Source organism: Dipodomys merriami, unplaced genomic scaffold, assembly GCF_024711535.1.
Source record: "Dipodomys merriami isolate MVZ:Mamm:240054 unplaced genomic scaffold, mDipMer1.0.p SCAF_2, whole genome shotgun sequence".
Classification (NCBI taxonomy): domain Eukaryota; kingdom Metazoa; phylum Chordata; class Mammalia; order Rodentia; family Heteromyidae; genus Dipodomys; species Dipodomys merriami.
The window spans coordinates 117918142-117945678 of NW_027203381.1; the positions used below are offsets into that span (position 1 = coordinate 117918142).

Here is a 27537-nt window from a genome sequence, read left to right on the forward strand (position 1 = left end):
CGAGGGTCTAGGGACCAGCATCCTTGTGTGGGATTGGGACCGAGCTCTGCCTCATGGCCTGCTCCTCAGAGGATGCGCGGCTGGTGCGGCTGGAGGCCGTACGCTGGCTCCCAAGACTGTGTCCCACCTGTCCCTCTCCGCTTTACCCTGAGACCTCAGGGAAAATGAGAAAGGGTTTCTGCCAGTCATAACCATCACAACCCGAGAAACAGAGGAAGACATGTAAAATAGTGACCGTGTAACCACAGACGGTCACTGAGGTGTCTGGGTGCTAACGCTGTTATACGAGGGACCCATCCACATGCTACTTCCACGCAGGGCTGGTAGTAGAAGCAGGTGTGTTTTAAATCAGGAAACCTCCTTGGAGCAAGCAAGTGAAGAGGGCTGGGTGTGAGCAGAGGAGGGAAAGGCAGGGGTGGGGATATGCGCCGATCCCAACAGCTCTGGCGACCTGGAGCGGGGGCTGCGCTGGCACAGTGCAGGGCAGACTCGCTCGGGACATCGGCCAGCGGCGCTGGAATGAGTGAAGCATTTGGGAAGCTCAGCAGAGAAAAATGAAAGATTGATTGGGGTGTCAACTCAGCAACAGGTGACCAAGACAGGATGAACTGAGGAGAGGTACTGGGAAGCAGGGCTAGAACCTTCTACAGTTCAACGACCTCTCACGTGACAGACAGAAGCGGGAACATCAGCTCGGCCCGTTCACAGGCCTCTCAGGGACAGAGAAGCCAGTTTCCGCCCCTTGGGTTAGAGAAAAGGAAAATGGCAGCTGGAAGTTGTGGTAGTAGTGACAGGGCTGGAGGGAAGAAGCACCCCGAGAAATCTTCAGATCCCCACTTTCCAGCTTCTGGCTCCCAGCTTCCTCCTTGTTAAGAAGGAGCGGCTAAGCCTGGAGTTCTGGACCAGTTCGCCTGAGACTCGTGTGACCTTAGACAGGTGACAGGGTTCAAGGAGGGGCAGCCAGGTGGAGGAAGACCCGGGCAGGGGCCAGAGAAGCCGTGCTCCTGCCCAGCTGAGAGGCTGCCAGGAAGAGACCTGGCCTGTGGTGGCCATCAGGCAGGTGTAGGGGCACTGCCTGGGTCTGAAATGTCCTCTCCGAGACACCGTACCCCTGGCAGCTGTCCACCTCCCCTCTGAGATGCAGCCTTCGCTTGGGAGGCTTCCCTGGTCCCATCCTTGGCCTAGAAGCAGCCATCAGCTCCAGCCATTCAGCATCAACACAACTCCATGGCCATCGCTGGCTCTGGGCAGCTCCACTGCATCATCTAGAACCCCAGGCTAAATACCACAGCTTGCTCCCCACTGAGCCCCTCCACCGTGAGACCAGAGGAGCCACGCAGCAAATGAGCCAGCTGAGCCAAATGAGCCAGGTGGAATGCCACCTGGGCACCCCAGGTTTCAGAAGGTAGCTTCTTGGAGTTTGGTTCGTTCATCTTTATATTTACTGAGTCTAACATGGGCGGTGTTTGGCACTTCGGGGCACAGCATAAACATTTATTTGCGCAGGAATGACACCCATGTTAATTACTTGATTGTATTACCCAGAAAGGCCTGAAGTAGGACTCAACATAAATACTATTAGAGGTTTGTGCCCTGAGACCTTGCTTTCTTGTGGCAAGCTGGGAACCGGTTGTTACTAGTTCCCTTGCTTTGTACCGTTGTTGGGAGAAAGGACTGGTTGAACATCAGCCCTGCCATGAACTGAGAAGCTCTCCTTTTCCCACCTGTCCTCCAAGAGCGACTGGGGACGGTTAATGTGCTCCTAATTCAGAAGCTCCGTCACCTTTGGTGCCGTCTCTGAATGGAGCACCTGGGCTGAATTTGCTTTCTGAGCCAACAGAGACAGCAAGAACCCTGGGACCCATTTCAGATCTGGGATCCGCTCTTTCATATCACAGGACTTGGGTCCTGGATCAGCAGCCTTGTGGGATGTCCCCAGGTAAAGCGGTCACGCGGGGGTGGTGGCATACCTGGCCTAGTTGTAACTCTTTGCGTAGCTTCAGGATATACTGAAGTATTTGGGAAAATAAAGGCTGCACCCCCTGCAGACAAAAGGAAAGACAAAACACGTGAGGGACTTTTTTTTTTTCCCTGTGGCTGTCAATCTCAGTTATCTGTGCCAAAGCTACCCTACCCTGGCTGACCTTCACGAAGCATCTTGGACCTCTCAGGAAATGCACAAATATACTGCTCACACACAGGGACAGGAGGTTCGCCTGGGTGTTTGTTACAGAACACTTTGCATTTTTGATTTTACAGCTTCTTGCTGACGCTCCGTTTTCATCCAAGGGATCTTACGTTATTAAAAATTTTTTTTTTGCAAACGTATAAAATCCATAAAAAGCTTTAAAGAACTCTTGGAAAACAGTACCAAAGAATGACAAATATTTCGCCGAGGACTATATGGATTTTATTAAAAATGAATCCACATCTCTATTCAAATGCCTGGTTGCTTTCTCTCTCCCAATAGTTGTGTTGTCAACTGACAGGATCCGCTTTCTGCTGTCCCTTTGGACTTTGTTGTCCTGCTCTTTGATTGCATCTATGTCTCGATGATAATAAAATTAATGCCCTTAGACCTTTCTTGAAATATCCAGGCACATTAAAGAATTTCTCACTAAGGGAAATTATCAGAAAATATGTGTATCTCAAAGGTGTTTCTGCAGAGGGAGAAATCACCTTATTTTGTTATTTCTGGGTACAATATCATTCATAGGGTGATGCGTGAAGGAGAGTTGAAAGGGGTTCTCCTGGCCCAAAGCGTTTTTTGGTATTACGCAGAAGCAATGTTGAATACAAGAGACCAAGGTAAACCAGCCAGTTAGTTGTAATCTTCACCTCCAGAGTTGGACCTATTGTAGCTCTCTCTCCCTGAGGCCGCCCCATGGTTTGGCTTGCTCGCTTGCAAAGGATTGCACCCCTAGCCTTTGCACCCCTCGCCTTGGTTGCTTGTGGAGGGCCCTGCAGGCTCACGCAGAGGAGTCTGTGGCTCTCTATCTCCCCCACTCCATCATCAGAAGTCAAGGGGAAGTAAATATGGATACAAACCAAGAACACAGCCATTCCACAGTATCCACCAACCCATCACCACCTAGAAACCCCAGAGAAATGGGAGGAGGGGTTAGTGAGAACCAAGCAGTATTGTTACACTCAGCCAGGCTCAGGCATGAAACAGACCAAAATGGAAGACCCGTGATCACAGACCAGAAGGTAGGCACTGGGTTAGAGACGAATTTCATATTCTCCAAAACTGCAGAAGAGGTCCTCTAGGGAAAAAACTGACAAGAACAGCCACCCCCTCCCAGCACCCATGGCAGGTACTTTAAGAGTGTGCCTGTTTAAATGAAATCCCATGGCCTAAAAATAGCATCAGAAAGGAAAAAAAAAATCAATCTAGCTTGTCCTGGTTGACATTCCTTTGGGAATAAAAATGGAAATAAAAACAAACAAAAAAAATGGAGGTTGCTCAGGGCCCCTTTCTTTATACTAGAGTTGTTTTAAGTCTCTAAAGCCATTGTATTGGGATTCACAGTAATAGCAAGAGATTGAAATCCAGCCAAGGTGAGCAAAAGTGGTAGCTAATTCAGCACGTCTTCTAGTTAAAGGAAATCCTTTGATGGACGGAGGAGGGTGGAGGAGGGGTGACAGGAAAAGCTCAGATGCTAAAAGGCTTCACTTCCTTTAAGCCTAAATGACCCCTCTGCCTTCTTTCCACCTCTGCCTTCTGCCTTCCGATGCTCTCACCTGTCCCGAGTTTTACCTTAAAGCATGCACCTGCAGACAGGACTCTACACTCATCCCAGGGCAGGGTGGGGCCAGCATTACCTGTGTTTCTAGCATGCATTAACCGTGGAGAGTTTTGTAAGGCTTTGTCAACATCATCAGAAGTCAAATGTGGAAGAGGAGCTACAAAACAAAACAAAAGGCAACATCCAAATGATAAAGAAGAAAGAAAAAAAAAGAAGAAGAAAGGAAAGAAAGGGAGAAAGGAAAACGCCCTGACCCGACCTAACATCACAGGCTCCTGACAAACCTACATCACCACCCTACGTGTTAGTGTGTTAAACCCTGAACAGATAGATCATCTTTCTCAGGGAGCGTCGGTTGGGGTGCTGGCAAAGCGATGAAGGAAATTCATCGCACCCCAGCCGGCACTTTCCTGTTCCCCATGGCCATGCCGGACCCTTGTGAGAACTGGAGCCTTCAGCAGAATCCCTGGTTCAGGTCTCCGATCGTCAGTGTTGCTTTCCCATCCTGCCAGGTTAGCCCAGCCCTTTGAAGACAGAGTGAAAATCCTCCCTCTGTTCAAGCTTAGTTAGACAGGAAAAGGGGTTGCAGGGGCTGGTTTAGCTTTCGGCACCAGTAAAGCCTGTGATTCTCATTGTGGGGCTACGAGTCTCTTGTTCCTTTTTGTTTTAATGAGGGGCATCACAGAGACTAGGAAGTGTGGGACCAGTGAAGCTTGCTTTCTCTACCCCTTCCCCCCACCCCCCAGTGGGTCCCACGTGCTCTGCAGGAGCAGCTGAGCGCTAGGGTGACTTGTGCTCTTCTCGTCGGTGCTGCCTGTGTAACCCGGCCAGGTTTGCATGGCGCCCTGTGGCATCTCAGTGTGGCGTCTTCGCTTGGGTCCTCGCAGACACTGGGCAAGGGCAGGAGGATGCCGTGGACCACCTGGTCCGAAGCCATGGCAACAGGAACCATGGCAACCGGCATGACTGGGGTGGGGGAGGGGGCGGCTTACTCTCTCTGAGGTAGTGGAGATGGGAGAGAAGGATGTCGGCGTTGTAGCTCGGGGTGAGCCTCTGGAAGTCATCCTTGGTCATCTTGCACAGCTCCTTGCCGTCAATATTCTGGAACAGCAAGACGTCCACGTCTGGAAGGCCATACTCTTTCACCGCCCACTCCAGCCACTGCCGCACGTGGTCTGTGCTCCACAGGGTAGGATCTGAAATGGAGGAAAACCCTGAGCCAACATCACCCATTCTTTCCCCCTCTTCTTCTGCAATGGCACACCAGGGTGTCTTTAGACCCCCTGAATTCAACGCCACTTTATCCTCAGGGTGCAGAGAGGAATTCAAACACCCCACGGACAAGACCCTGCCTGCACCACCCACCCAGGTCATCCGTGGAAGGGTCCGCCACCCTTGCTGGTGTCTGGTCTTGCTTTTGACCAACATGGGAAGGCTATGTGGGATTCTTCCTATGGTTGTCTCAGTTTGTTTTATGTGTGGGATTTTAGTTCTGTAGAAGTACTTCATAGGAATAGTTTTTTTCTTTCTGAGAGTCAATGTTCTTTCTCTGCTCTGCTTTTACTGTTTCTCCTTCCCATTCTCTTTTTCTCTCTCCCCCCCTCTTAGATTGAGTCTCTCTCTTTTTCTCAGTGTGGCTTTGAATTACCACCCTCCCACCTCTACTTCCTGCATAGCTGGGGTAACAGGAATTTTCTTCTCTTAAGGGTGGAACCAGATAATCTCAAAGTTAGGAATAAACATCCTGCCTGAAGGTCACCAGCTCCAGGATAAATGGAGAAGCGACACTTGGGAAGACTGCCTGAGAGAGAGAAGTGTGGTCTCTAGAACATTCCCTAATTTCCTTTGTGAAGCCAAAGGCTATCACAACTCACTCACATTTCCTTTAAGCAAGTCACGTGCCAGGGCCCTGAGACCTGTCCCCAGCCAGGTCTCACCTGTGGCTAGTCAAAGTCTATTCTCAGTTACTGCTGGTACCAGTATTAATCACCACAACCTTTCTGATGAACCAAATATCTCAAATACTTTTTAAAGTCTAAAAATATTATGCAAAGTGACATGAATTTTTATATATGTAAATAAATATCTATTATATACATTTTTAAAAAGTGTGCATGGTTAGCTGGGAGAGATGGTTGCAGCTACTAGGAAGGCTGTGGCAGGAGATCTGTTGTTAGAGGCCAGCCTGGATAACATCATCAGACCTAGACTCAAGTAACAATAGCAGCAACAAAAATTTCCACATCTAAACTAGCTGGCTGTAGGGGCTCAAGCCTGTAATCCTGGCTACTTGGAAGACTGAGACCAGAGGATCATAGTTTATAGTCAACCTGGGCAAAAAGAAAATGGTTGGACATGGTAGTATACACCTGTCCTTTCTGGCAATATGGAGAAACACAAATAGGAGGATCACAGCCCAGACCCAACCAAGGCAGACCCTACCTTGAAAATAACCAGCAACATAAAGGAACTGAAGGCAGAGCTCAGGCAGGCCAGCCCCTGCCCACTGAGCACAAGGCCCTGAGTACAAACCCCAGGACCAGACCACCAAAAATAAATAAATGATCCACATTTCCTAGGGAAATAATACAGGATGTGCACCTTCATGATGTATCTTCAAGAATGTTCTCTGCAGTGTTGTTTATAAAAGCAAAACACTGGAAATACCCTAAATCTCCAGCAAAAAGAGAACCAGTGAAGTCGTGGTATGTTTAGTAATATTCTTATAATTTTTCAGAAACTTTTACATTACTAAAATATATTTATTAGTATGAAAAGGAAAATGCCACCTGCTGTCTTGGGGACTAGAGAGAGGAGTTTTCCTTTTTATCTCTAGTTTCTAAAGGAGAAAATTTTATTTGTCCCAGGTCTGCAGGCTGGGAAACCCAAGGTGAAGGCGCCAGCCTTGGGTCTGGTTAAGAGCCTTCTTGCTGTGTGCCCTCCGGGCCGAATGCAGAAGGGCAAGCTCACCAGCCAGCAGGACCCGAAGCAGGGATGAAGACCACAGCGGAGACGCTCAGAGCTGAGGATTAACTCCCTCCCATGCCAGCTGCTGCTGCCAGGGAGTTGGTTGTTGTTGTTGGTTTTGTTTTTTGTTTTTTTTTTGCCAGGGAGGAATTTGAAGCAGTGGTAGTGGAGGGTTCAGTGGAAGCCCAGCCACAAGGGAGAAGGGAGGAGGGAGAAGGAAGGAGGGAGGAGGGAGCAGGGAGGAAGGAGGAGGGGTGAGAGGTGAGGAGGAGGATGGAGATGAAAGCTAGCATCAGGTCTGGGACGGTCTTGAGCGACTTGCTTAAAAGTTTACACTTTATAATATAGGAACTTCAGAGTCACTAGACATGACCAAGGAATCAAAAAACAACGTCTCGCCAGGTGCCAATGGCTCACATCTATAATCCTAGCTACTCAGGAGGCTGAGATCCGAAGAGGATTAAGATTCCAGGCTTGCCTGGGCAAATAAATCTAAGAGATTCTTATTTTCATTTAACCTGGAAGAAGTCGGAAGTGGAGGTATGGCTCAAGTGATAGAGCATCCAATTTCAGTTAAAATGCTAAAGGAGAGTGCAAGCCATGGGTTCAAGCCCCAGTACCTCCCCTACCCCCCAACACACATAAATATGTCTTAAATTACACCAAGCACAGAAAACTCAATCCAAAAAAAACCCAGAAAGCCTTCTGGGAGGTCAGAATGCACATATTTGGCTTCCGATTCTACCATTTACTGGACATACAGGCTCACTTCTCAGATTAGCTTTGTTTATTTTTTGTGGGTAATTAAAGGGACTGCAGGGAGTCACAGAGCCCTGGGATAACGTATGCGGGAGCATGGCCAGCAATAACGCTGAAGAAAACTAAGGTGTCAGTGCTATGCACGGTGTGTTACAATCTCTGCTGAAATGAATTTAGTCACCAAGATCACCTCCCTGTAAGCACAAAGGGTAGATGATGCATCACTGCTTTACAGAGTCTTTCATGTGCCTCAGTCAAAGGATTCACAGACTCACCAAAGGTGAGCTGTGTGTTCAACCCTCTCATCCCGTTGTGGAGACATTTGTGTCTTTGCCTCTATGTTTTGTGGACAACAAAATGGTAAGGCCCAGTGGTCCAGAAGGAGAGGAGACACTCTTATTAGTATTTTGGGGTAAGGTCCAAGGCGTGGTGGATATCCAGGAGCTTTATGAATTCTCTTTGGTTGACTGGAATTTTTAAAAAGAAATCAAAGCACATCATCGAACAGAGTTCTAGAGTTGCACTTGTAAACTGATTTAGCCACACTGGGGTTTAGAATGAGGGCCTTGTGCTCCCTAGCCACTTCAGCCATGATCTCAGCCTCTTTTTTCTCTTTACTTGTTTTTCAGACACAGTCTCTCACTTTTGCTCAGGCTAGCAGTGGACTTTGATCCTCCTTCCTATACCTTTCCAGGCTGGAATTACCAGCACGAACCACCATACCCAGCCCCAAAGGAACACATTTTTACACTCTATGGGTGGGGTAGGAGAGAGGGTTCAAGCAGCAGTGGGAAGGGGGTTAAAAGATATTTTATATTTCCATGAGTCAGGACTGTGACATGGTTGGCTCCCACTGCTGCCAGGAAAATATTAAGTAGATATTGAAATCCGGCAGAGGGGCACGGCTGTGCCAGGCAGCCTGCGCCTTCTCAAACCACAGGCCCTCACACAGGGCCCCCTCCAACTGCAGAAGCCCCGCCAGAGAGAGGAACGGGAACAAGATAAAACAAGAGTCAGAGGGGTGAGAAGGTGAGTCCTGAGTGTCACTGTTCTTGAGTGATAGTAATGTGCATTGCACCTTCCTGAGAGAAAAGTCACCCTAAGTTATAAGACGAGCATTAAAAAATACAGTAAAACAACATAAAGACAAAGGCCCTCCTCATTCATATGACCGACCCACAGAGGCTTTATCAAACACACTGGCTGCTCTACACCCAGCATTCTCTAAGCTTACGAAAATAAGATATAACTTCAGTCCCCTAATGACAGAACTCAGGGTTTCAAAGCAGGCCCCACAGGAAGGGCTGGCTAGGACTTTGCCATATCTTCACCCCACAAATTGAAATGTAACTCCAAAGAAAAAGCTGACTTCAAAGCTGTTCCAGAACCTTTCGAAGTTTTAATGGATAGGTGGTGCTCATTGGCTGTCTTGGTTCTGTTTTATTGTGTTATTTTTTTGTTTTGTCTTGTTTTTTGTTTTTGTGTATAAATGGGTGTTGGTATTGGGGCTGGAACTCAGAGCCTGAGTGTTGTCCCTTCGTTTTTTTTCACTCAAGGCTGACTTTCTACCAGTTGAGCTGCAGGTCCACTTCCAACTTTCTGGTGGCTAGCTGGAGATAAGAGTCTCCTAAACTTTCCTGCCCTGGCTGGCTTTGAACTGCAATCCTCAGATCTCAGCATCCTAAGTAGCTACCATTATAAGTACTGTTTTGTTTTTGTCTTCTAATTTTTTTGGCACTTGGAAGAGGGAGTGAGATCTATAGGCATTGATATTTTAAATGCTGGATTTGTTACTTTGGAGAGGGGCATAGTCCATGATCAATGTTTGTAAATGTCCCTTGTGTGCTTAAAACAATGGGAATACTTCCTAATTGTTAGATTCGGAGTTCTAGAAAATAACCATACCACCAAAACCTGTTAATGCTGTTGATGTACTCATAACTGAGAAAGGAAAATCAAAAATTCCCACTAAAACTGACCTGTTTATGTCCTTTTGAAGTTGTCTGTGTTGTTCCAAGACTGTATCATTAGGTGTATTTAAGTCTCATCATTATCCATTTTTCATGAATTTAGCCTTTGTCCTTTTGTGATATCCTTGTTTACTCTTGTAATGTTTCCTGCATGAAAACTCTGTTTTGCATACTTATTTTTATTTCTGTCAGCTTTATTCAGTTAGCTTTTTTAAGATGGTTCATTCCACAGTTAGTTGTTTATCTTTTTTGTGAGATGTTTTTTGTCAACAGTATACAACTGATTTGGGTTGATTATTTTAGTCTGTCACTTATGCAGCAGATTTGTTCCATTCATATTATTGTTCCTGGTCTGATGCCAACCTCCTTGTTGTGTATTTCCTGTGGCCACTTTTCTCTGCCTGCTTTTCTTTGGCATTTCTTTCCATCTGAATTGATTTCATTTTTTATTCAGTCCCTCTTTTTCCCAGTTAGTTACAACGTTTCCTATCTTCATCTTTTCCATCCTTTTATTCTTCCTTCTTGTTTCTAGTCTCACTCTTCACTCATTAATCTTTAAATGAAATCTAACTTAAGAGGTAAATTTATCCTTTTTCCAAGAAACACTATGAGTTTATGAAGCTTCACTTCTAGTTACCCACCTTGACTCTTACATGATACAATGTCTAAAGCTTTCATTCTACATTATTTTTGATTCTCCATTTAGGCAACTATGCTGTCATTTTGCAGCCATTTCTCTTTTGTGCTATCCTCACCTTAACCAACTTCATTGCTCTGGTTTCCTACTTACAACTCACTTCCTTCTAGGACACATTTTTCCCCCTGTTTATTAAGTCTTGTGTCATTTCCAAAGTGAGAGTCAGTTAAACAACCAACTTCTGCCTTTGTTTGAACATACCATTTTTTATGCTCAAGTCACACAATTCATTGGAATTCTCGCTGTTTCTTTGTATTCTGACGGTCCTCTCTTATTCATTTATAAGTATTGCTCTAAAGGACCTGCTGACTTCCAAGTGGGTTATAAGAGTTTTTTAAAAAAAGTTAAGAATCACTAAAAGCTGGTGAACAATAGAGGGTGATGAGAAAAGCAAGAGTAAATGACGGGTCACCCGGATTCAAGCACCGCGGGATCATGGACAGCTACAGTCCCCTTTATTCTGAGAATTCAGATTCCCCTCTTTATGCGAAACCACAGCACCAAAGTAATGCACCAGTGCTCTGTCTGTCTGTCTGTCTGTCTGTCTGTCTGTCTGTCTGTCTGTCTGAGTGGTTCTCTAATATAACTCAGTCTGTGTTCTTATTGGATGTCATAAGAAGCCCAGGGGTCTAGAAAGCCCAGGGGTCTTGCTGTTACAATTCTGAGAGCAATATTGCCTTCCCTATAAAAACTTGTTTTCAAATTATTTTCCCTGAACCTTCTTTTTATCTTGGATGCCAGGAAGCTCTACGCTATCACAGAAACTTAATCCAGCCTTGTGGGTACACCTGTGGTCAAAATGACCTGATTCTTTCTTCACACGCTCTTAGGTGTCCATATGTATTTTCAACAGCTTTTGTGTGCTGATCTGTATCTGATCTGTAGTTTGGGTCACATGGATGTTAGTAGCTGAATTCATAAGGCATCTCGAATCCTCTGGGAAGTGAAATGGAGTATCTCTACCTAATGAAACAGGCAATGCTTCAGAAAATAGAACATGAAAGAAAATAAAGTATAAAGAAATAAATCATAACTTGTCTCAAGAGAAGAGATTAATCTGCCAGAGGATTAATTAAGAGTGCATTGTAGATCAGGTGAATCTCAAAGATGTCTTGAAGAATGAGCAGAACCCGTGGGCAAGGAAGGAAGCAGGCTGTCCGGCTGCAGGGACAGCTTGATGAAGACCCCGGGCTGTGGACGTGAAGGACAGGAGCACAGCCATGTGATTTGATGGACCCACAGGACAGGACACAACAGAGGAAAATGGGAGGGTGCCAAGGGACTGAGAAACCAGAGCATGGCGGACAAAAATGAAGCCATCCTCCCTCAGATATTCTGGAATATGGATTTGAGTCGCTCAGTTTTGAGCTCTTAATCACGCACTGTCCAGTTGTCCCTAATTCCATAGTTCCTGCAGAGGATCTGATCTACCTCTGCCAGGCCTGGCCATCTCCTAGGCGAGAGACATCTGGTAACCAATGCTCCATGGACACTTCATGGACTGAGTAGAAGGGACCCAGCTCAGAGGAGCTACATAAGATCCAATTCAAAAAGGTTCAGCCATGAGCACTGGGAGGCAGAGAAAGCAAGACCGCAGGTCAGAGGAGGTTTTATTCCTGGCAACCGGGATATAGTAAAAGAATTCAGTGAGTGGCTGGAGAAGAAGCATGTGGAGAGATGAATGAGGGTGAGCACAGGGAGCTGTGTTCAGAGTGGGCTGTCTTGAAAATAAAAAGTACGCATGCAGAAAGAAAGAGCTGTCTGGAAAGCTTGACACTTCAGTGTTCATTTTGAGGAATGAGACACTAAATGGTACTAGCTGCTCACCCCGAGGTCTGGTTGCATTTGGTCAGCATGATGCAACTTTTAAGAAAGATGGATGAATTATGCCTTCCTCTTTGTGAGCCTGCTTCACGAGCATGGCCACCAGCACACTGGCAAGAGCTCAAAAGCCACAAGAGATTCCAGAAGCTTCCAGCAAGCACAGAGGCACACCCATCACAAGAACACTGCCCTGAGGGCAGGCATTTGTGACACTCCAAGACACTTAGGTTGTGTAGAATGTTCTACCGCCATCGTGAGATGGGCTCCCATGGTTTCTAAACATGGCTGCATTCTAGGCAGAGCGGGAAATGTGAAAGATGGAGTCCTGAGCACCACCAAGGCAAACGTGGCTCTGGGCAACCCAGACACAGGCCTGGCATTCTTCACATCAATGGTCACAATGGAGTTCAGAACGGACTCCAGTTGGAAGTGAGGGGCTGCCGTGTTCTGGGACAGGTGACACGGAACAAGCATCATGTCTACCGTCAATGCAAGGCAGCACTGGATAAACTGCATGAGCTGCCTAATACTCCATTATAAAATAGTGTTACAGAACAGGGCTCTGCTGTCGGCTCATGTCAGCACTCTGAGCACATTAACGTGGCCTGTGAAGCACTGAAATGGTCACCAGGTTGGGGGTAATAAGTGAAATGTCCCCTTACAATACAGTGAATTTTGGACCAGTGTACTGGGGTGTAGCCCACAGCAAGTTGGGGAATACACACACCTGTGTGCAAGGGACATCTCCCTCCAGTCTCGGTGCCATTCAAGTCTTACTGTCATCCATGCAACTTACTCATTTATTCTAAAGTAGACTCTGCCTTTCTCACGATCCTTCCTTTCTCATTCATGTATGTTTGTGTGGACTTTCTTTAAATTCATTCTGAAATCAGAGGCAGTAAATAAATCAAAGTGCTACATGCAAGTATGCATACATACATGCATATACACATACACATGCATGTGTGTGCACACATGCATGTTGGCCCAGACATGCTTGCATACATACATGTGGACACTGATACATTCATTCATTGATTAGGTACAGTTTATGGGTCTCTTATGGTTTTTAAAAAATTATCTTTAAGTAGCTGTATAAAGGAGTTGCCAATCAACACGGCAGTATTTATGAAAGCAAGGCATCCTGAATCGAAGATGATAGTCTCAAAACCAAGGCTGATGCAACCGTGCTTTGAAACTAAAGGACTTCCAAGTATTCTGACCCAGACACTGCCCCACTCCTCTGTTTTTTCCCCTCTCCATCTGTATGTTCGTCTTTACTGTATCTGGGCCATTCAGATGCCCAGGGCATGGTTCACGGATACACGAACAGAGCAAGCGACTGCTATGGAAAACTTCATGGTTTGACTTAATTTCATTCAGCTGTTTTATAATCTGTGTCTAATGAACAGGAGCTCTGGGAACACTCAGAGAATCCTGTATTTGTGTTGTGTGTGTGTGTGCACGTGTGCATGTGCAGTGGTCTACTGCCAGCACACATAGCTGAGGAGCAGGGGTCTTCATGCTAGAGCTGAAGGGACAGACACGGCAACTGATGGCACCACCTGATTGTGTAATGTGTGTGTGTGTGCGTGTGAACACACACCTGAAGCTTGGCCAATAACTGAAAGATGAACAACTTGCAAAATCAGCCACAACTAGCTCTCTTGGCAACATGACTAACTGAATAACTGCCTGCATGGCGTGAAGCAACAGAAGGAGGACACCGGAGAGAGAGGTCTGGCTGCCTGCGTGGGTCCGGCTCACGCCCATGCACTCAGCCATCTCCAGTCCGCACTGACTGCAGCCCACATGCGCAAGAGTGAGCGGCCTCTGGCTTGACTCAATTGGTTCTTTGCCTCATCCCTGTAAATCTCAGCTCTTTTGTTCTACATACTTTATGAGGCAAGGTGTACTCTGTGAGGCTGTACAAAAGCAGAATCCACTTTAGGCTAGATGAATAATACACAGAAAGACTCGAATGGCAAATGAGATGAGAGGGAGATGCACCTTGCACACAGGTGTGCGTATTCCCCAACTTTCTATGGGCTACATCCCAATACCCTGGTTCAAAAGTCAAGTGTTACATAGCTTGTGCAATTTATCCAAAGGACTCGGGTGATATCAAGGTGTATGGACGGCATGACAGAAATAATCTCATAGGAAAAGAATTTCCCCCATGAAAAAGACACTACTCATAGACAATTGTATATGTGTGTGTGCATGTGTATAGCGTGTATATATGTGTATTTGTGTGTGCATGCATGACTGTGTATGTGTTTACCTGAACATTTTCCCTCTTCCCTCTCTCCATTTAATATTTATTTAATGTGTATTTATTCTTCTCAGTCAAAATAGAGTTGACAGCCGTGCATTGCTCTCCCAGATGTTCTGAAAATCGAATGCACACGGGTGTATGTGCGTTTGTCCTTATTTTTCTCACTTCAGGGAGATGAGTGAATGCTCACCCCATGCGGATGAACTCTGTGGCCGCCGGGCTGGCCCCAGAGGGGTGACCAGGATCTCAGGCGGGTGGGACAGAGCTCAGGACTGTGACACCCAGGCCACCCTTCCGGGATGCTCTCTGGGAACAGGAGAGGAGCCCGTGTGCAACTGACCTGCTGGTACGATCACCCGGCGCTCATTCGTGGTCATGTTGGGGGGTGCCATGTGCTTCTCCTCCATGTAGCTGCCGTAGCTCATCCCCACCGCGTCCGGACTGCCCACCATCTTCCCACCTTTGGCCACGCTGCATTCATCGGGGGAGCTCCTGAGGGGGACAACACAGATTCTTCTGTTACTATGGCAGCCAATGAGCACAGCCCAGTGGTCTCACGAGAACATGGTAGAAGAGAGAGGGGAAGGTAGAAGAGAGAGAGGTGCACCAGGGCGTGAGTACAGTGCATGATCTGTCCATATGAATGCATAGGGATGAACTCCTAAGTGTAATGGGTGGTATTGGAAAACACAGCTTGGGGAGGGAGACAGGGTTAGGTGTGGGGGTGGGGGGTGTTCCATGTGGGGTTAGTACCCTTATGAGAAGAGAACAGAGTCCCTGCTCTCTGTCTCTCTCTCTTCTCTATCTCATCTCATCTCTCAGTCATTTGTAAGAGCCTCTCCTCAGCCACAGATCTTGCTAGCCCCTTGACCTTAGATTTCCAGCCTTCAGAACCCCGAGAAATGAACCCCTGCTGCTCCTTCCCTGTCTGCCTGTGCAGACTAAGTGGTACAGCCTGGCACCCTCAGAAGAAGCACTGAGCACATGCAAGTTGGGGATGAGGTGCTGAAGGGCACAGCTGTCATGGTCTGGATTCTGTGTCCTCAGCCAGCGCCTTCTAATGCTGCCACGGGTGAACTCTCTCGGTGTCAGCTGACGGAACCCCTTCAAGGAGAAGCTGTGGGCTCTCATTGTGTGACAGTGACAGGTCTGGTGGACAGATGCTGAGTGCTGGCCCTGGGGCCACTCACTACCTAACAAGGTTCTGTCTCAAATGACGCTCCCCTTAAAAATGCAGAGCGAAATCCGGGAGCTGGATTTCACCTATCTGTGGCCAATCACAGGATCTGGAGCTCCGAAGGCTCAGGGTAGTTCAAGTTGAGATGTAGGCAGGAGGGAGGGGTGGGGTCCGAGCTGAAGGAGGTAGCATCAGAGCAGCACCCAGCAGAGTGAGGACCCCAGAAGCTAACAGGAGAACAGCTGGGCAGATGCAGGGAGGGTCTAGCTCCTGACCGGGACAACCACCAGGGTTATTATTAGTAAAGCAGCTATTGTGGTTTAGAGCAAGACAAGCAAATCTTGATAGAAAGAGACAAAAAGTAAAGAAAACCTTAAGTAATATTGGAGTTGGGTGCCTGTAGCTCACCCCTGTCATCCTAGCTACTGAGGAGGCTGAGATCTGAGGATTGCAGTTCAAAGCCAACCCAGGCAGAAAACTGGAAGCGGCACTGTGGCTCAAGTGGTAGAGCACTCTCCTTGAGCTATAGAGCTGAGGCACAGTGCCCGGGCTCAGGGTTCAAGCCCCAGAATCAACCAAAAAAAAAAAAGTAGTATTTGAAAGCTGTAGGGCAAGGTGAGATCAGACCTCCTAAGCCCAACTATAACAAGAAAAGAAAGACATATGTAGAGGCCTTGTGAAGTGGTTAACACACAGATCCTTAGTGCACACCCGGCCCTGTAGCCCCCAGACAGCGCCCCTCGACCACCATGGCAGAGCGGGTCCACTTCTACAATGGATCTCTGAAAACTCTGGAGATCTATCTCACATTAATCATTTTCATTCTCTTGGAGATCTGTGGCCATTCATATGTCTGGATTTCACTATGTCTGCAGATTTCTATCCCAAGGTTAAAGTTTGAATTGTACTCCAAGGGTGAATCAACGTTCTGTGGTCGATCCATGGAATCACAGAGCTATAGACTTGACCTTCGAGTCTGAGGAGGTTAAAGCCCTGTGAAGCCAGAGGACACTCTCCGAGCGAGACAGAGCTGAAGTGGGATGGGCCTGGGAAGTTTGGTTTTGTTTTGCTTTAGCATCTGGGCACTCTGAAATGCCAGCTCCTTCTCAGGATCATTTGCCAGTGGTTTGAGATCCATGGAGGAAGCTCAGTATTGAAACAGAAGAGCACAGCGGCCAGGTGTGGATAGAGGTTCTACCCAGGGCTGCACAGGACCAAGGCCCTGCTCTGGGCCTGGGGATACACAGCCCTGTCTGATGCATGCCCAAACAGGGTCCTCCGTGCACTGCCAGGATGAAGGACTTTTAAAAATAATAACTGAGTTCCCATGGAGTAGACCCTGTCCATTTCCACTGCTGCCTTCCTACACATGCATGGTTTCCTCCTGATGCTTTTTTTCCTAGCTGAAAACATTTATCTCTAACAGGCCCATCCTAATATCAAAACACAGAATATCTTCACTTGAGACTTAGTTTCCAGTTCCTCTGGAAAATTCCACCAGTGAATGAAGTGCGAACTGCTCTGGTGTTTCTGTGTCTTCTGTGGGAGAGAGACTGGGGTTTGGTTCTTTAGGAAGGGATCTTAGATGGATTAAGGGTACCCACTATTGGGAATAACTGATCAGCTCTACGTTTAATCATTCACTCAGCTGCGAAGGGCCTGCTGTATACCAGACAGGCACTATCTCCTCTCTTTTCCAACAAGACAAAATTCATCGTCTGAATGTTAAAGGTCAGAGAAAATCTAGCCCGAAGGAAGCAACAGGTACTGGGGGTTCCAGAAACTTCAGAACAACTCTTCCTTTCATTTCCTTTTTTTTTTTTCTCTCATGGCTGGATCTTGAACTCAGGGCTTTGTGTTGCTTCTGTGGCAGGCACTCTACCACTTCAGCTATATCTACGGCCTTTGTACTTACGTTATTTTTTAAATACAGTCTCCCATTATGTCCAGGCTGTCCTGGACTGAGACCTTCCTATTTAACTTGGCACATACCTGGTATGTGGTATATGCTACATGCTTTTTATTGGTTGAGCTGGGGTCTTAAAAAGTTTTGCCCAGGCTGGCCTCTAATAGTGACCTTCCTATTCTCCATCCTAAATAGCTGGGATTACAGATATGAGCTACTGTGCCTAGATATTTTCTTTAACTTCTTAAATAGCATAGTTTTCTTTATCTAAAATTCTAGGCATGGATCACAGGAGTTCTCCTTTGGCATTAAAAGAGATTCCTCATTAAATCTGGATATGATCATCTGTTAAAATGAATTTTTCCAGAGCTTACCAAAATTATGTGCAAATATAGAAAATAGAGGCTTAAGCTTGAAGTAAACCTTTGTTCCTATATTAAAGATAATCCATAGTTTATATTGAAAAGAGCAACGTGATATCATCAGACTTGCTTTAAGGCAGTTGAAAGAAATAGTGATTCCCACAGTGTTTAGTTTGAGTTTGCGGAGAAGATAGAATGGACCCAAACAGTTTTAAATAATGCTAAGGAATCTCCAGCTCTCAAAATGGAAAGGGCGACCCCCAGCAAATCAGTGCGATGCTGGACCCAAAGCAGGTATTGGACCAAGAGTAGTGACCCTAAAGCTGTTCCTTTTCATGTGTATTTTCCCTTGTTAATTTCCTTGGGACTTTCATGACAAATAGTAGCATGAACCTATGCAGGCCCTGCTTCGCTGCGGCACACGGGCACACCGCCCCTTACAGCAAGGGCTGGAGTCATCAGTCATCACGACAGGTGCCCAGAGAGGAACTGCCTGCTGGCGGCAGCCATGGTACCAATACCAAGCACTTCCTGGCGCACAGAGCCACGGGTTTCCACGTGGCGATCCAGATCGGATCTGCATCTCCATCGCAGAGCTTTTCACACATCATAGTAAAGGGTGTCTGCTCATTTATTTATGTTGTGGGTCGTGGAGTTGGGACTCCAGGCCTGAGTGCTGTCCCTGAGCTTCTTTTGCTCAAGACTAGAGCTCTACCACTTTGAGCCACATTTCCACTTCTCATTTTTCTGGTGGTCAATTGGAAATAAGACTCTCATGGGCTTTCCTGCCCAGGCTGGCTTCAAATCATGATCCTCAGATCTCAGCCTCTTGAGTAACTAGGGTGACAGGTGTGCGCCACCGGCGCCCTGCAGGGAATCTGTTTATGCATTCTTGGTGCTTGTGTGTGCACCAGGCAACAGGTAACCTCTATGGCTGCTCCTGGCACACTCGCCAAGTGGACAATCACTTGACCCACACAAACCATGCTTGTGTTGTTATTTGGAGCACAATTTCCTTTATTGCAAATGAGCACAGTACAGGGCTCCATAATGCTCTTCAAGAGCACACCCCTAATGACCAAAGGCTCTCCCCCATTTCCTCAATGTTCTATCCCCACCCACCATTTCAAGCCATTTAGCACTCCGACCTTTGTGGGAGACACAAGGACAGATATTCAAAAGCCCCGACATCGTAACCACTTTCTCACGGCCACGTGGCTAAGTGTGAGCAATTGTTCTGAGCCATCCCATACCCTGTGTGGCCCCAGCAAGAAGCAAGAGGCGTGGCAGACAGAAGCTTCTCTCTGTCCCACTTGCCATAAACTCCACAGACGGTGCGGCTAGCACAGACGAGGAAGGCCGGCCCAAGATGAAGACGTCTGAGATGGAACTGTGCAATAACTGGGCATCTCAATGCCATACCCCACTCCCCGTCAGCCTGACAATCCCTGGGAACCCACAACATGAGGAGTTCGGGTTCTTCAGAAATCTTACTCTTCTGTGGCATTGGAGCATAGCTGTACTCAGTCCAGACAATGTGGAAAGCATGGAACAAGAGGCTTCTGCCCTCAGGATGAGAAAGAGGGAGTGTTGGGCACAGTTCAATTGGCTTTGTCAAGTGGTGAATTCATCACTGCAGCAACTGGGGCACTAAGCCCTATGACTTGAGTTCCCGAGTGCTGAGTTTTGAACACATTGCCACGTAGAATGAACAGTAAAGGAACGTGGCAAGGAATGCCGGACGGACTGGAAACTGCACTGAGTTTAAATTAAGACAAGAAGGAAGATGTGTTGCCAAGCCTGAAACAGCCACGATATCAGGTCTGGGGAAACCCCAATTTCCAAGTCCCAGAAATAAAGCTGCACGAACAGGTGGTTAGCTCACTAGAGGTAGATGCTTGCACATGTGTGGTGACTTTGGATATTTTCCATTTTCTGCTCATCCTCAAATGATGGGACAGACGCCTGAAGTGGATTATGAAATGCACATGTAAAAATGATAACATGAATAATTAATAGACTATTAATGCATGAAAAAAAGAGCAAAAGCAACCAAGGGATGAAAAAGTAGCCCCACTAATCAGATATTTCTAGTCCGAACGCACCAACTTCTCTGTGAGCCCCGCAGGCTGATGTAACGCAGGTAGTGATTTTGTCACAATGTCGCAAGGTTCAAGTCCAGTTGTGTCAAAAAATAAACACAAAGGAGCTCTGGGTCCGATACAAAGTCTCCGGGGCCGAGACTTGGGAGAAATGTCTGTAAAGCATCTCATGGGGACAACCGGGAGACACCATGAGTAAAATCCTCCACAGCGCCTCCTAGCGGATCTAGAGGATTCTGCCGGGTGACAAAGCTGGGTGTCCTGACACACCACGGCTCTCTGTGTGCAGGACCACAGTGGGCGCGCCATAGCCTGCCTTCTACACAGTCATGACTGCTTCTGAAAAAGACTGACCAGTCGCAGAAGTCAGGGACAAAATGTATTTTTAATGAAGGATTTAAAACATGAAAAAAAACCTAGAGAGACGCAGTTAAATATTTCTCTAGCTTCCATAGCTCCCTCATTACTAGATTTTTACACTGAAATCTGCCCAATTTAATAGTCTCACACTTGTGTCCCTCACTATCTCAGGCATTGATTTGTGTTAGAATGAGAGCTTGTTTTCGTGGTGTAAGGTGGGCTCCAAACTCTCTTAAGTATTTATATTATAATAAAAATACAAAGCAGGTACAGGTGCCAAGCAATATGCTAAGTTTGAACTGCTGTTATCAATTCAATCAGTTTACACAGCTCCAGGAAGAAAACAGAGTCACGCACTCCAACAGGTCATTTCTGTCCAGGGTCGAGCCTATCTACCGGTGATCCTGGAGTCTACCATGTCACATGATAAGACTGGACTTAGAAGAACTGCACCATGTTCACACATTGCTCAGTGTGCATCCTGCCATCAAATGAAGTCCAGCTATATGAAGCAGCACAATGCTTTCAGAGGAAGCTGAGCAAGGTTAGCTGGCTTGCCCATGGCTAGGAGCAGCTTCAGGAACACCAGACGAAACGGACAGCTGAGGCCTTCCATCTGAGGTTGTAACCACCTTCTGTGACCTCATGTGGTAGAGACACATGGCCAGTGTCTTTCACAGGATCTGAAACGTGGTTGGTTGATCCTTCAATTACAAAGCGGGATTTTCCGAGCGATAGGCTCACAGGCTCTGTGGACAGTCTGGGGACTGCTCCCATTGTGAGCAGAGTTGGGTGACCACATCCCCACAAGACAGAGCTCCCGGGGAACCCTGAAGATGGCAGTGTTTGTTTGAACATAGAAATGAGTTGTGATGTTTGTTTGTTTTTAATCGGTTAGCTGGCCAGGTGCCAGTAGCTCATGCCTGAAATCCTAGGTCCTGAGGAGTCTGCAATCTGAGGATCATGGCTTACAACTAGCCTAGGCAGAAAAGTTGGTGAGATTCTTATCTCTAATTAAACACCAAAACGCCAGAAGTGGAAGTATAGCTCAAGTGGTAGAGCCAGTAACCCTGAGCGAAAAAAGCTCAAGGGACAGCACCCGGGAATGGCACAAAAACAAACAAAATTGTCAGCCACCTGAATTTTCAGTTAAATGTCATGTACTTCTCCCAACTCCCCGAGGGGCCGAGCCTGGTTCCTGTTCTAGATGGCTAGCCAGCCAAGGCCTGGCAGGAGATCAGCCTGGAAACTCTGGCCCTTGGGCTCCGAAGGAGAGGATCTAGAACCCGGACAAAAGACAGAACACAGCTCAAGACAGAAAGACTTATTTAGTTGTTTCCTTGTTTATCTCAAAAAAAACAAAACAAAACTCTGTAATGAGCCTTTGAAAATATACTAAGAAAGATAAAGTGAGATCTTAGGTCTTTGGAGAATAAAATAAAGTTGGCATCTACCACCTGTTTTCTCACGTGGCAGTCTGCTCATGGTGAGGTGAACTCTCACAGAAAGAGCCACCAGAGAAATTCAGAGCCATAGCCATGCGCTTGACTCATGCGGGACCTCAGGCTTGCATTGAGTCTCACCTTTATCCCTACCCCTGTGGGTGACAATGGCTCTCATTTATTCACAAATGCCACCAAATACAGCCCCGAGCTCCCTGGCTACATTCAACCTGCGTTCACCCTCCCTTCAGAACCACCGGTGAGCTCAGGCCCTAGAGAAAGTTCCAGGTGAGTCGAAAAAGAACTTGGGAAATCAATGTGGCTACTGTGAGGGACTGACGGCCAGCTGAGGGATCCTAACAAACACCAACCTGCCTGTCCTTCGCCATCCAGCCTCCTCCCTGTGCCTCTGTGCCTGGAGACATACCCCACTTCTGCTGGACATTCTCACCGTGTCTGCAAAGCGCCCTTGTGCATCTACCACAGGTCTCTTCTCGGATCAGGCCTGAATTGGCCATGTCCAACCTTGGCTCTCAGTGCCCTTGCATAAACCCAACTCCTCTACCCATTTCTCATTCCTTTGTTTCCAAGCAGGCATGTGGCATCTCTCTGCGGCTGGAGACTCGTCTGGTGTCATTGTCTTCACATGCTCTCCCCTGAGAAGCCAGCTTCCAAATCCTCCCTGCTGTTCTCCACCTGGAGCCTGGGCTTTAGCTGTTTCCTCTGTCTACAGGTCAGTGTGTCTGCCCTCGAAGCCAGGCACCTGCTGTGTCACCAGCTCTAGGAGAGTGTTAAGTGTCTTTCAAATGGGTGAGTGAGTGAACGAGGCTGTGAGTGAATTCCCTCCATGCCTGCTACACCTGTGATGCAGCAGGAAACCCCTCTCCAGGAACGAAGGTGCCATGGCTGACCTTGGTTGACCTCGGCCCCTCTCAAAGCTCCCCTTCGTCACAAACCGCAGTATACAAATGAACAGAGCAGCATGGTGCTGCTCCTGTGCACGTGAGTGACAGGAACTCATGGGCTCACATGTGTGTGAGCACGTATGTGGGCATGTGAGCATGCGTGTGGGTGTTCAGGGGCATGTGTGTGAGCTCATGAGATTGTGTGTGATGACATCTCTGTGTGTATGTGTGTTTGCAATTGTTCCACAGTAAATATTTAGACAGAAGGACTTGAATGATTACACTATTCGGAATTCAGTTTATTTGTTTATTAGAATACCCTTGTCTTCTTGAATGTTCTTTGAGGCTGACTAGGCTATCAAGGCAGAAGAACTCGGTAATGAGTTTACATGGAAAGTGCAGAGAGGTTCCTTTCGGCAGCTCTGCCCTAAGAGGCAAGGTCAGGTAGGCTAGAAAACTGGGCCTGGCTGGGGACCTGTGCTCCAGGCTTAGCTCTAGACTCACCGCCAGCCATCCCTCCTCAGGGCTTTTTCTTCACGGGATCCAAAAAGCCTGTACTTAGCCCTAATCGACTAAACGAACTTCTAATCAAGCTTCACAGCGTGAATGGCAGTAAGTCACCACAAAAGGTATTTTTAGGACCCTATACAAGTAGGAGATTGTTGGAGAGCTCCTGGGTAATTTGTGGGTCTGTTTTATTTCTGAATCAGAGGCAGTGGAAAAGCTGCTTCAGACCTCACTGGTGGGAGGGCTGGGGGCGGGCGGGGCTGGGCAGTGATTCATGTAGAACTCTGGGCTCAAACCGACACCCTGGGTGTTTATCTTCACAGCTGTGTGTTATTTTTACCCTGACTAAATATTCTCCTTTACACCTGGAATTTCTGCCTCTTCCCAACTGCCCTGTCCCTTCCTTCCCCCTTCTCTGAAGCAGTTGAAAACAACAAGATTAATTAAAAAGGTACCGCTGACACCCCCGACAGTTAATTCTCTGTCCCTGAAAGAGGCTTCCACCTTGAGCAGAGAATGTTTCATTGTTTAAGTATATAGTTCTCTGTACAGCCGAAAATGGGTATCAGCAAGTTCATGCGGTATTTACATCTTGAAAACTATGGGTAGGGGGACATAATGGGTGCCCTAAATCCTAAGTGAAATCATTTCACTTTCAAGGTGGAAAATGGCAAAGCAGCCCCTCGTCCCCACTGACAGCACCCAGGGCCACCCCACAGGAGGCATTTGTGTCAAAACAGGGAGTGCAACCATTCTCCTCTTCTACAAAATGGCGCCCTGCTCTCCTCTTCTACAAAATGGCAGCCATGCATTGACTTAAGTGAGTAAAGACAGTAGAATGCAGAGAAGGGATTAGCAAAAAGCCTCTCTGAGAAAGGGAGACAGAAGCTGAGCCTTTTTGTCCCTTCCCACGCCTCCCTTCTCTCCACCCGCGTCATCGTTGTGCGGCACAATGAACTGTCCCCCACAAAGACCCACAGCCTACAAGTCATTTGAGCCATTAGTAACTGACTTCATTTGGGCAGCTATCTCCCTTCCAGAATTCAGAGTGAAGCCCCAGCTCTACTAGGGTGGCAGCTAGCGATGGGCCGTTGGGGGGAGTGAGGCTGAGAGTGCAGGCTGCACCGTGGGGTAAACACTTGGGGGTCCCTCCCGTCAGGTGAGGACAGCGGGCAGTCACCCTCTGTGAACCAGGAAGCTGCCCTTCTCAGCCTCTAGAACCAGGAAACACGACGCTCTGATCCAAAAGCCGCTCATTCTCGAGGATTCGTGCTAAAGCAGCCTGAAAAAATCCACCATTTGAAAGTCTCCAGTCCTGCGCCGCCCACAGCCTGGAAGGTAGCCAAGCAAGAGCCCTGAGGCAGAATGGAGCAAAGACAATTCGTGCTGTGTCACCAGCCCAAGAGATTGCATCAATAGCCACAGGAAAGGTGAGATGTGTGTGACATCAAACACCAGTGAGTCAAAATAAACGGGCATGGAGAGGCCAGGGCCTGGGCACACTTGCAGATATTAAATAGTGAGCTGTGCACAACCTGATGTGGACCCTGATGACCCCTAAGAGCTTAGTCCCTGGGCAAGACTCCTCGGCCACTGGGGAAGATGGGGCGTAGACCGTGAGCTCCCAGTGCTAAGAACATCTGGGTTTTCCTTCTAGCTTGAGTATTTACTGACGGGTGTGAAGGACTGCAGGTCTCCCCGTGAGACCGCTCCTGGTCACCTACCCCTTGGATAAAGTAAATGTTAGTGAAAGGACAGACGGTCCCACGCACGAGCACTGACTGAGGCCACAGTGTCTGGGGCCACGTCGCCGAACGGGTGAATGACCAGCCCACTCCACACACAGCTACTCTACGGATTTATGAATGGCTGGATGCACAGCCCCTGTGTGAAGCCCTCTTTCCTATCCCCCTCACCCTGAACAAGCATGCTTTCCAAGGGGCCGTCTTGGCTTCTCATTTCCTGATTTGAGGCTGGAGCGGGACCAGTCACATGACCCGGACAGGTAAAGCCCAGGTAACTCATCACATCTCCAAGGCTCAGCCTGGAAAAGCACGCAGCCCGCACCGGGAAGTTTGTGGCGCTCTTATCTCCAACTAACCACAAAAATAAGCCAGAAGTAGGAGTATTTGTGAAGTGGTAGAGCATCAGCCTCAAGCAAATATGCTCAAGTACAATACCCAGGCCCTCAGCTTAAGCTCTAAGGGAAACAAAAAAAAAAAAAAAGGAAAAAGAAAAAATAAGTTTATGATATGAGGATGCTGGCAGTGTGGAGACAGGAAAGGCTTGCGGGTGCCATTGTTCCTCTGCAGGGAACTGTCCAGAGCCCCCCAAAAGGAAGTCCTTTCCCAGGAAGAGGCCCGCACCCAACACCAGCCTCTTCCCCATCAGAGATCAGAGTCAGCTACAGCATCCCCCATTTATGGGGTGAGGAACCTGCCTGAAGCCAGGGTTCCAGATCACCGATACCCAGTCCTGATACCCTGAGAATCTTTGCTGGCAGGAAAGGCCACCTTGGGCCAGCAGGCCCGCTGAGTGCCCACCAGTCTGGGGCTCCCAGGGGGGTGCTGGAGCAAGCAGGACACTGGTTGTCTTTGTTTTTCCTGTTCAGGAGCAGCAGTGAGAGCAGGGACTTCAATTCCGCAGCCCTCTCCTCACTCTGTCTCCACGCTGAGCCCAGCTACGTGTGCACTAGCTTTCCTGCAGCTGGGCCCTGCTGGAGGCTTAAACAGGGCCCAGGGCTCTGTGCTTGGTGCCAGTGGAAATCACCACAAGGCTCCTATCTCCTCTCTCTCATACACACACACACACACACACACACACACACACACACACACACACACACACACATACACACACACACACACACATATACACACACACCTTGCATTTCCTGTAGGTGAAAATAAGCCTCCACAAAAGCAAATGCTTTAGAAATACGTCTTGCTCTGTGTGCTTGTACCATGACTATGCTAGGAGAGGAATCTGTGCAGTTCAAAGTCCCAGGCTCAGCTGTCCAATATTTTTTATAGAAAACATAAAAAATAGTTGCATTGAGCAGAATACTATACTCAATTCTTATAAGTCTCAGAACATATACCATTAATGATGGACAGAAACATTTTATCAAATGGATAGGCATTAGTGCAAAAGCCCAGAACGATTCATTTCCTAGCCAGGTATTGGTAACTCACACCTGCAATCTTGGCTACTCAGATGGATGAGATCCAGAAGATCACTGAACAGAAAAGTTCACTGAGCCCCAGCCCCAAAATAACAAGCAAAAAGTCAGACTGGAGGTATGGTAAAAGTGGTAGAGCACGAGTGAAGTCCCGAGTTCAAAACTAGGTACTGGCCGACACCAAAACAAAAAAATCTTATGCCTAGGCATAAGTTTGCCTGTCCTACCAAGGTCCTTTCAAATGCCAGGAATTCTTTTCTTTCTAAGACTCAAACCAACGTGCCTTGAATTCTTACCGGATGACCTCGACTTACCATAGCACCATTGAGCACCAGTGATTCCTGCTTCCAAGACAAAGTGAGATGTGGCTGTGTGTGGTGCTTCACGCCTATAAAACCAGTTACTCAGAAGGACCATGGTTTGAGGCCAGTCTATGACAAAAGTTAGTGAGACCCATCTCAATCATTAATCTGGGCATGGCAGTTGACACCTGTGGTCTCACCTATCTATGTGGAAGGATCACAGTCCGAGAGTGGCCAGGGGGAAAAAACCCACAATACTCTATGCGGAAAATAATCGAAGCTGTGGCCTTTGTGGTAAGACACTTGCCTGAGAAGTACAAGGCTCTGATTCAAACCCAATACTGCCAATAACACACCACACACACACACACACACACACACACACACACACACACACACACACACACACACACACACACACAAGGGTGGCCTCTTCTTTGTGGGCGCTCAGCCTTGCTGCTGGCAGTTCTGAGTCTCTGTGACTTAGTTTCTCTGTTCACACCATATCACACCAGTGGTGATGTCATAGTTTCCAGTACTTATAAAATATGATGGCTCCACATTCCTGTAACGAAGGCACGCTATTAACAGTCCCAGGGTGTGGACTCCAGGGCCCCGGTCTGAATCCCTAAGCTCAGAGCTCCCTGCAGTGGTGATTCTGACTTAGCCAGAGAATGCCTCCTTGGCTAGCTCTTCTCACATCCCCTGGCTTCGCCTGGGGCCTTGCTGACCTCACACGCTGCTCCACGGGCTGTGGGCCGGGGACTGTTCGTATGGCTTTTGGTAGAAAAGTCCATCACACAGTGCTTAGAGAAAGATACCCCCTCCTTATGTTGAGGTGTCACATTCTTCACCCCCTCCAGTCTATTAGGACAATGTACTATAATGTACATTAATACACATTTCTGATGGACCTGTCATGAAATGTTTCTGGGTGCTGGTGACCGTTATGCATTTGAGGATGCACTGATACATTCTACATGGTGGCTCTATTTTCTGGAGCGTCCCCCCACACACACACACACAAAGAAGCCAGGAGAGCATGATTG

At 47.5% G+C, this 27537-nt stretch overlaps 1 protein-coding gene across 7 annotated transcripts in view; it reads right to left on the reverse strand.

The window, feature by feature from the left end:
• The window catches only part of Erg (ETS transcription factor ERG), a 236736-nt gene that overhangs the window by 12905 nt on the left and 196294 nt on the right, over window positions 1–27537 (reverse strand). For 5 of the 7 annotated variants that reach the window (XM_070030685.1, XM_070030684.1, XM_070030687.1 and 2 more), the window contains 4 exons: window positions 14585–14736; window positions 4742–4945; window positions 3826–3906; window positions 1971–2042 (listed from right to left, as the gene is read on the reverse strand). In XM_070030685.1, the coding sequence (XP_069886786.1) occupies window positions 1971–2042; window positions 3826–3906; window positions 4742–4945; window positions 14585–14736 (509 nt within the window). The remainder of the gene's footprint in view (window positions 1–1970; window positions 2043–3825; window positions 3907–4741; window positions 4946–14584; window positions 14737–27537) is intronic. The other 2 variants (XM_070030690.1, XM_070030688.1) reach the window with 1 other exon arrangement.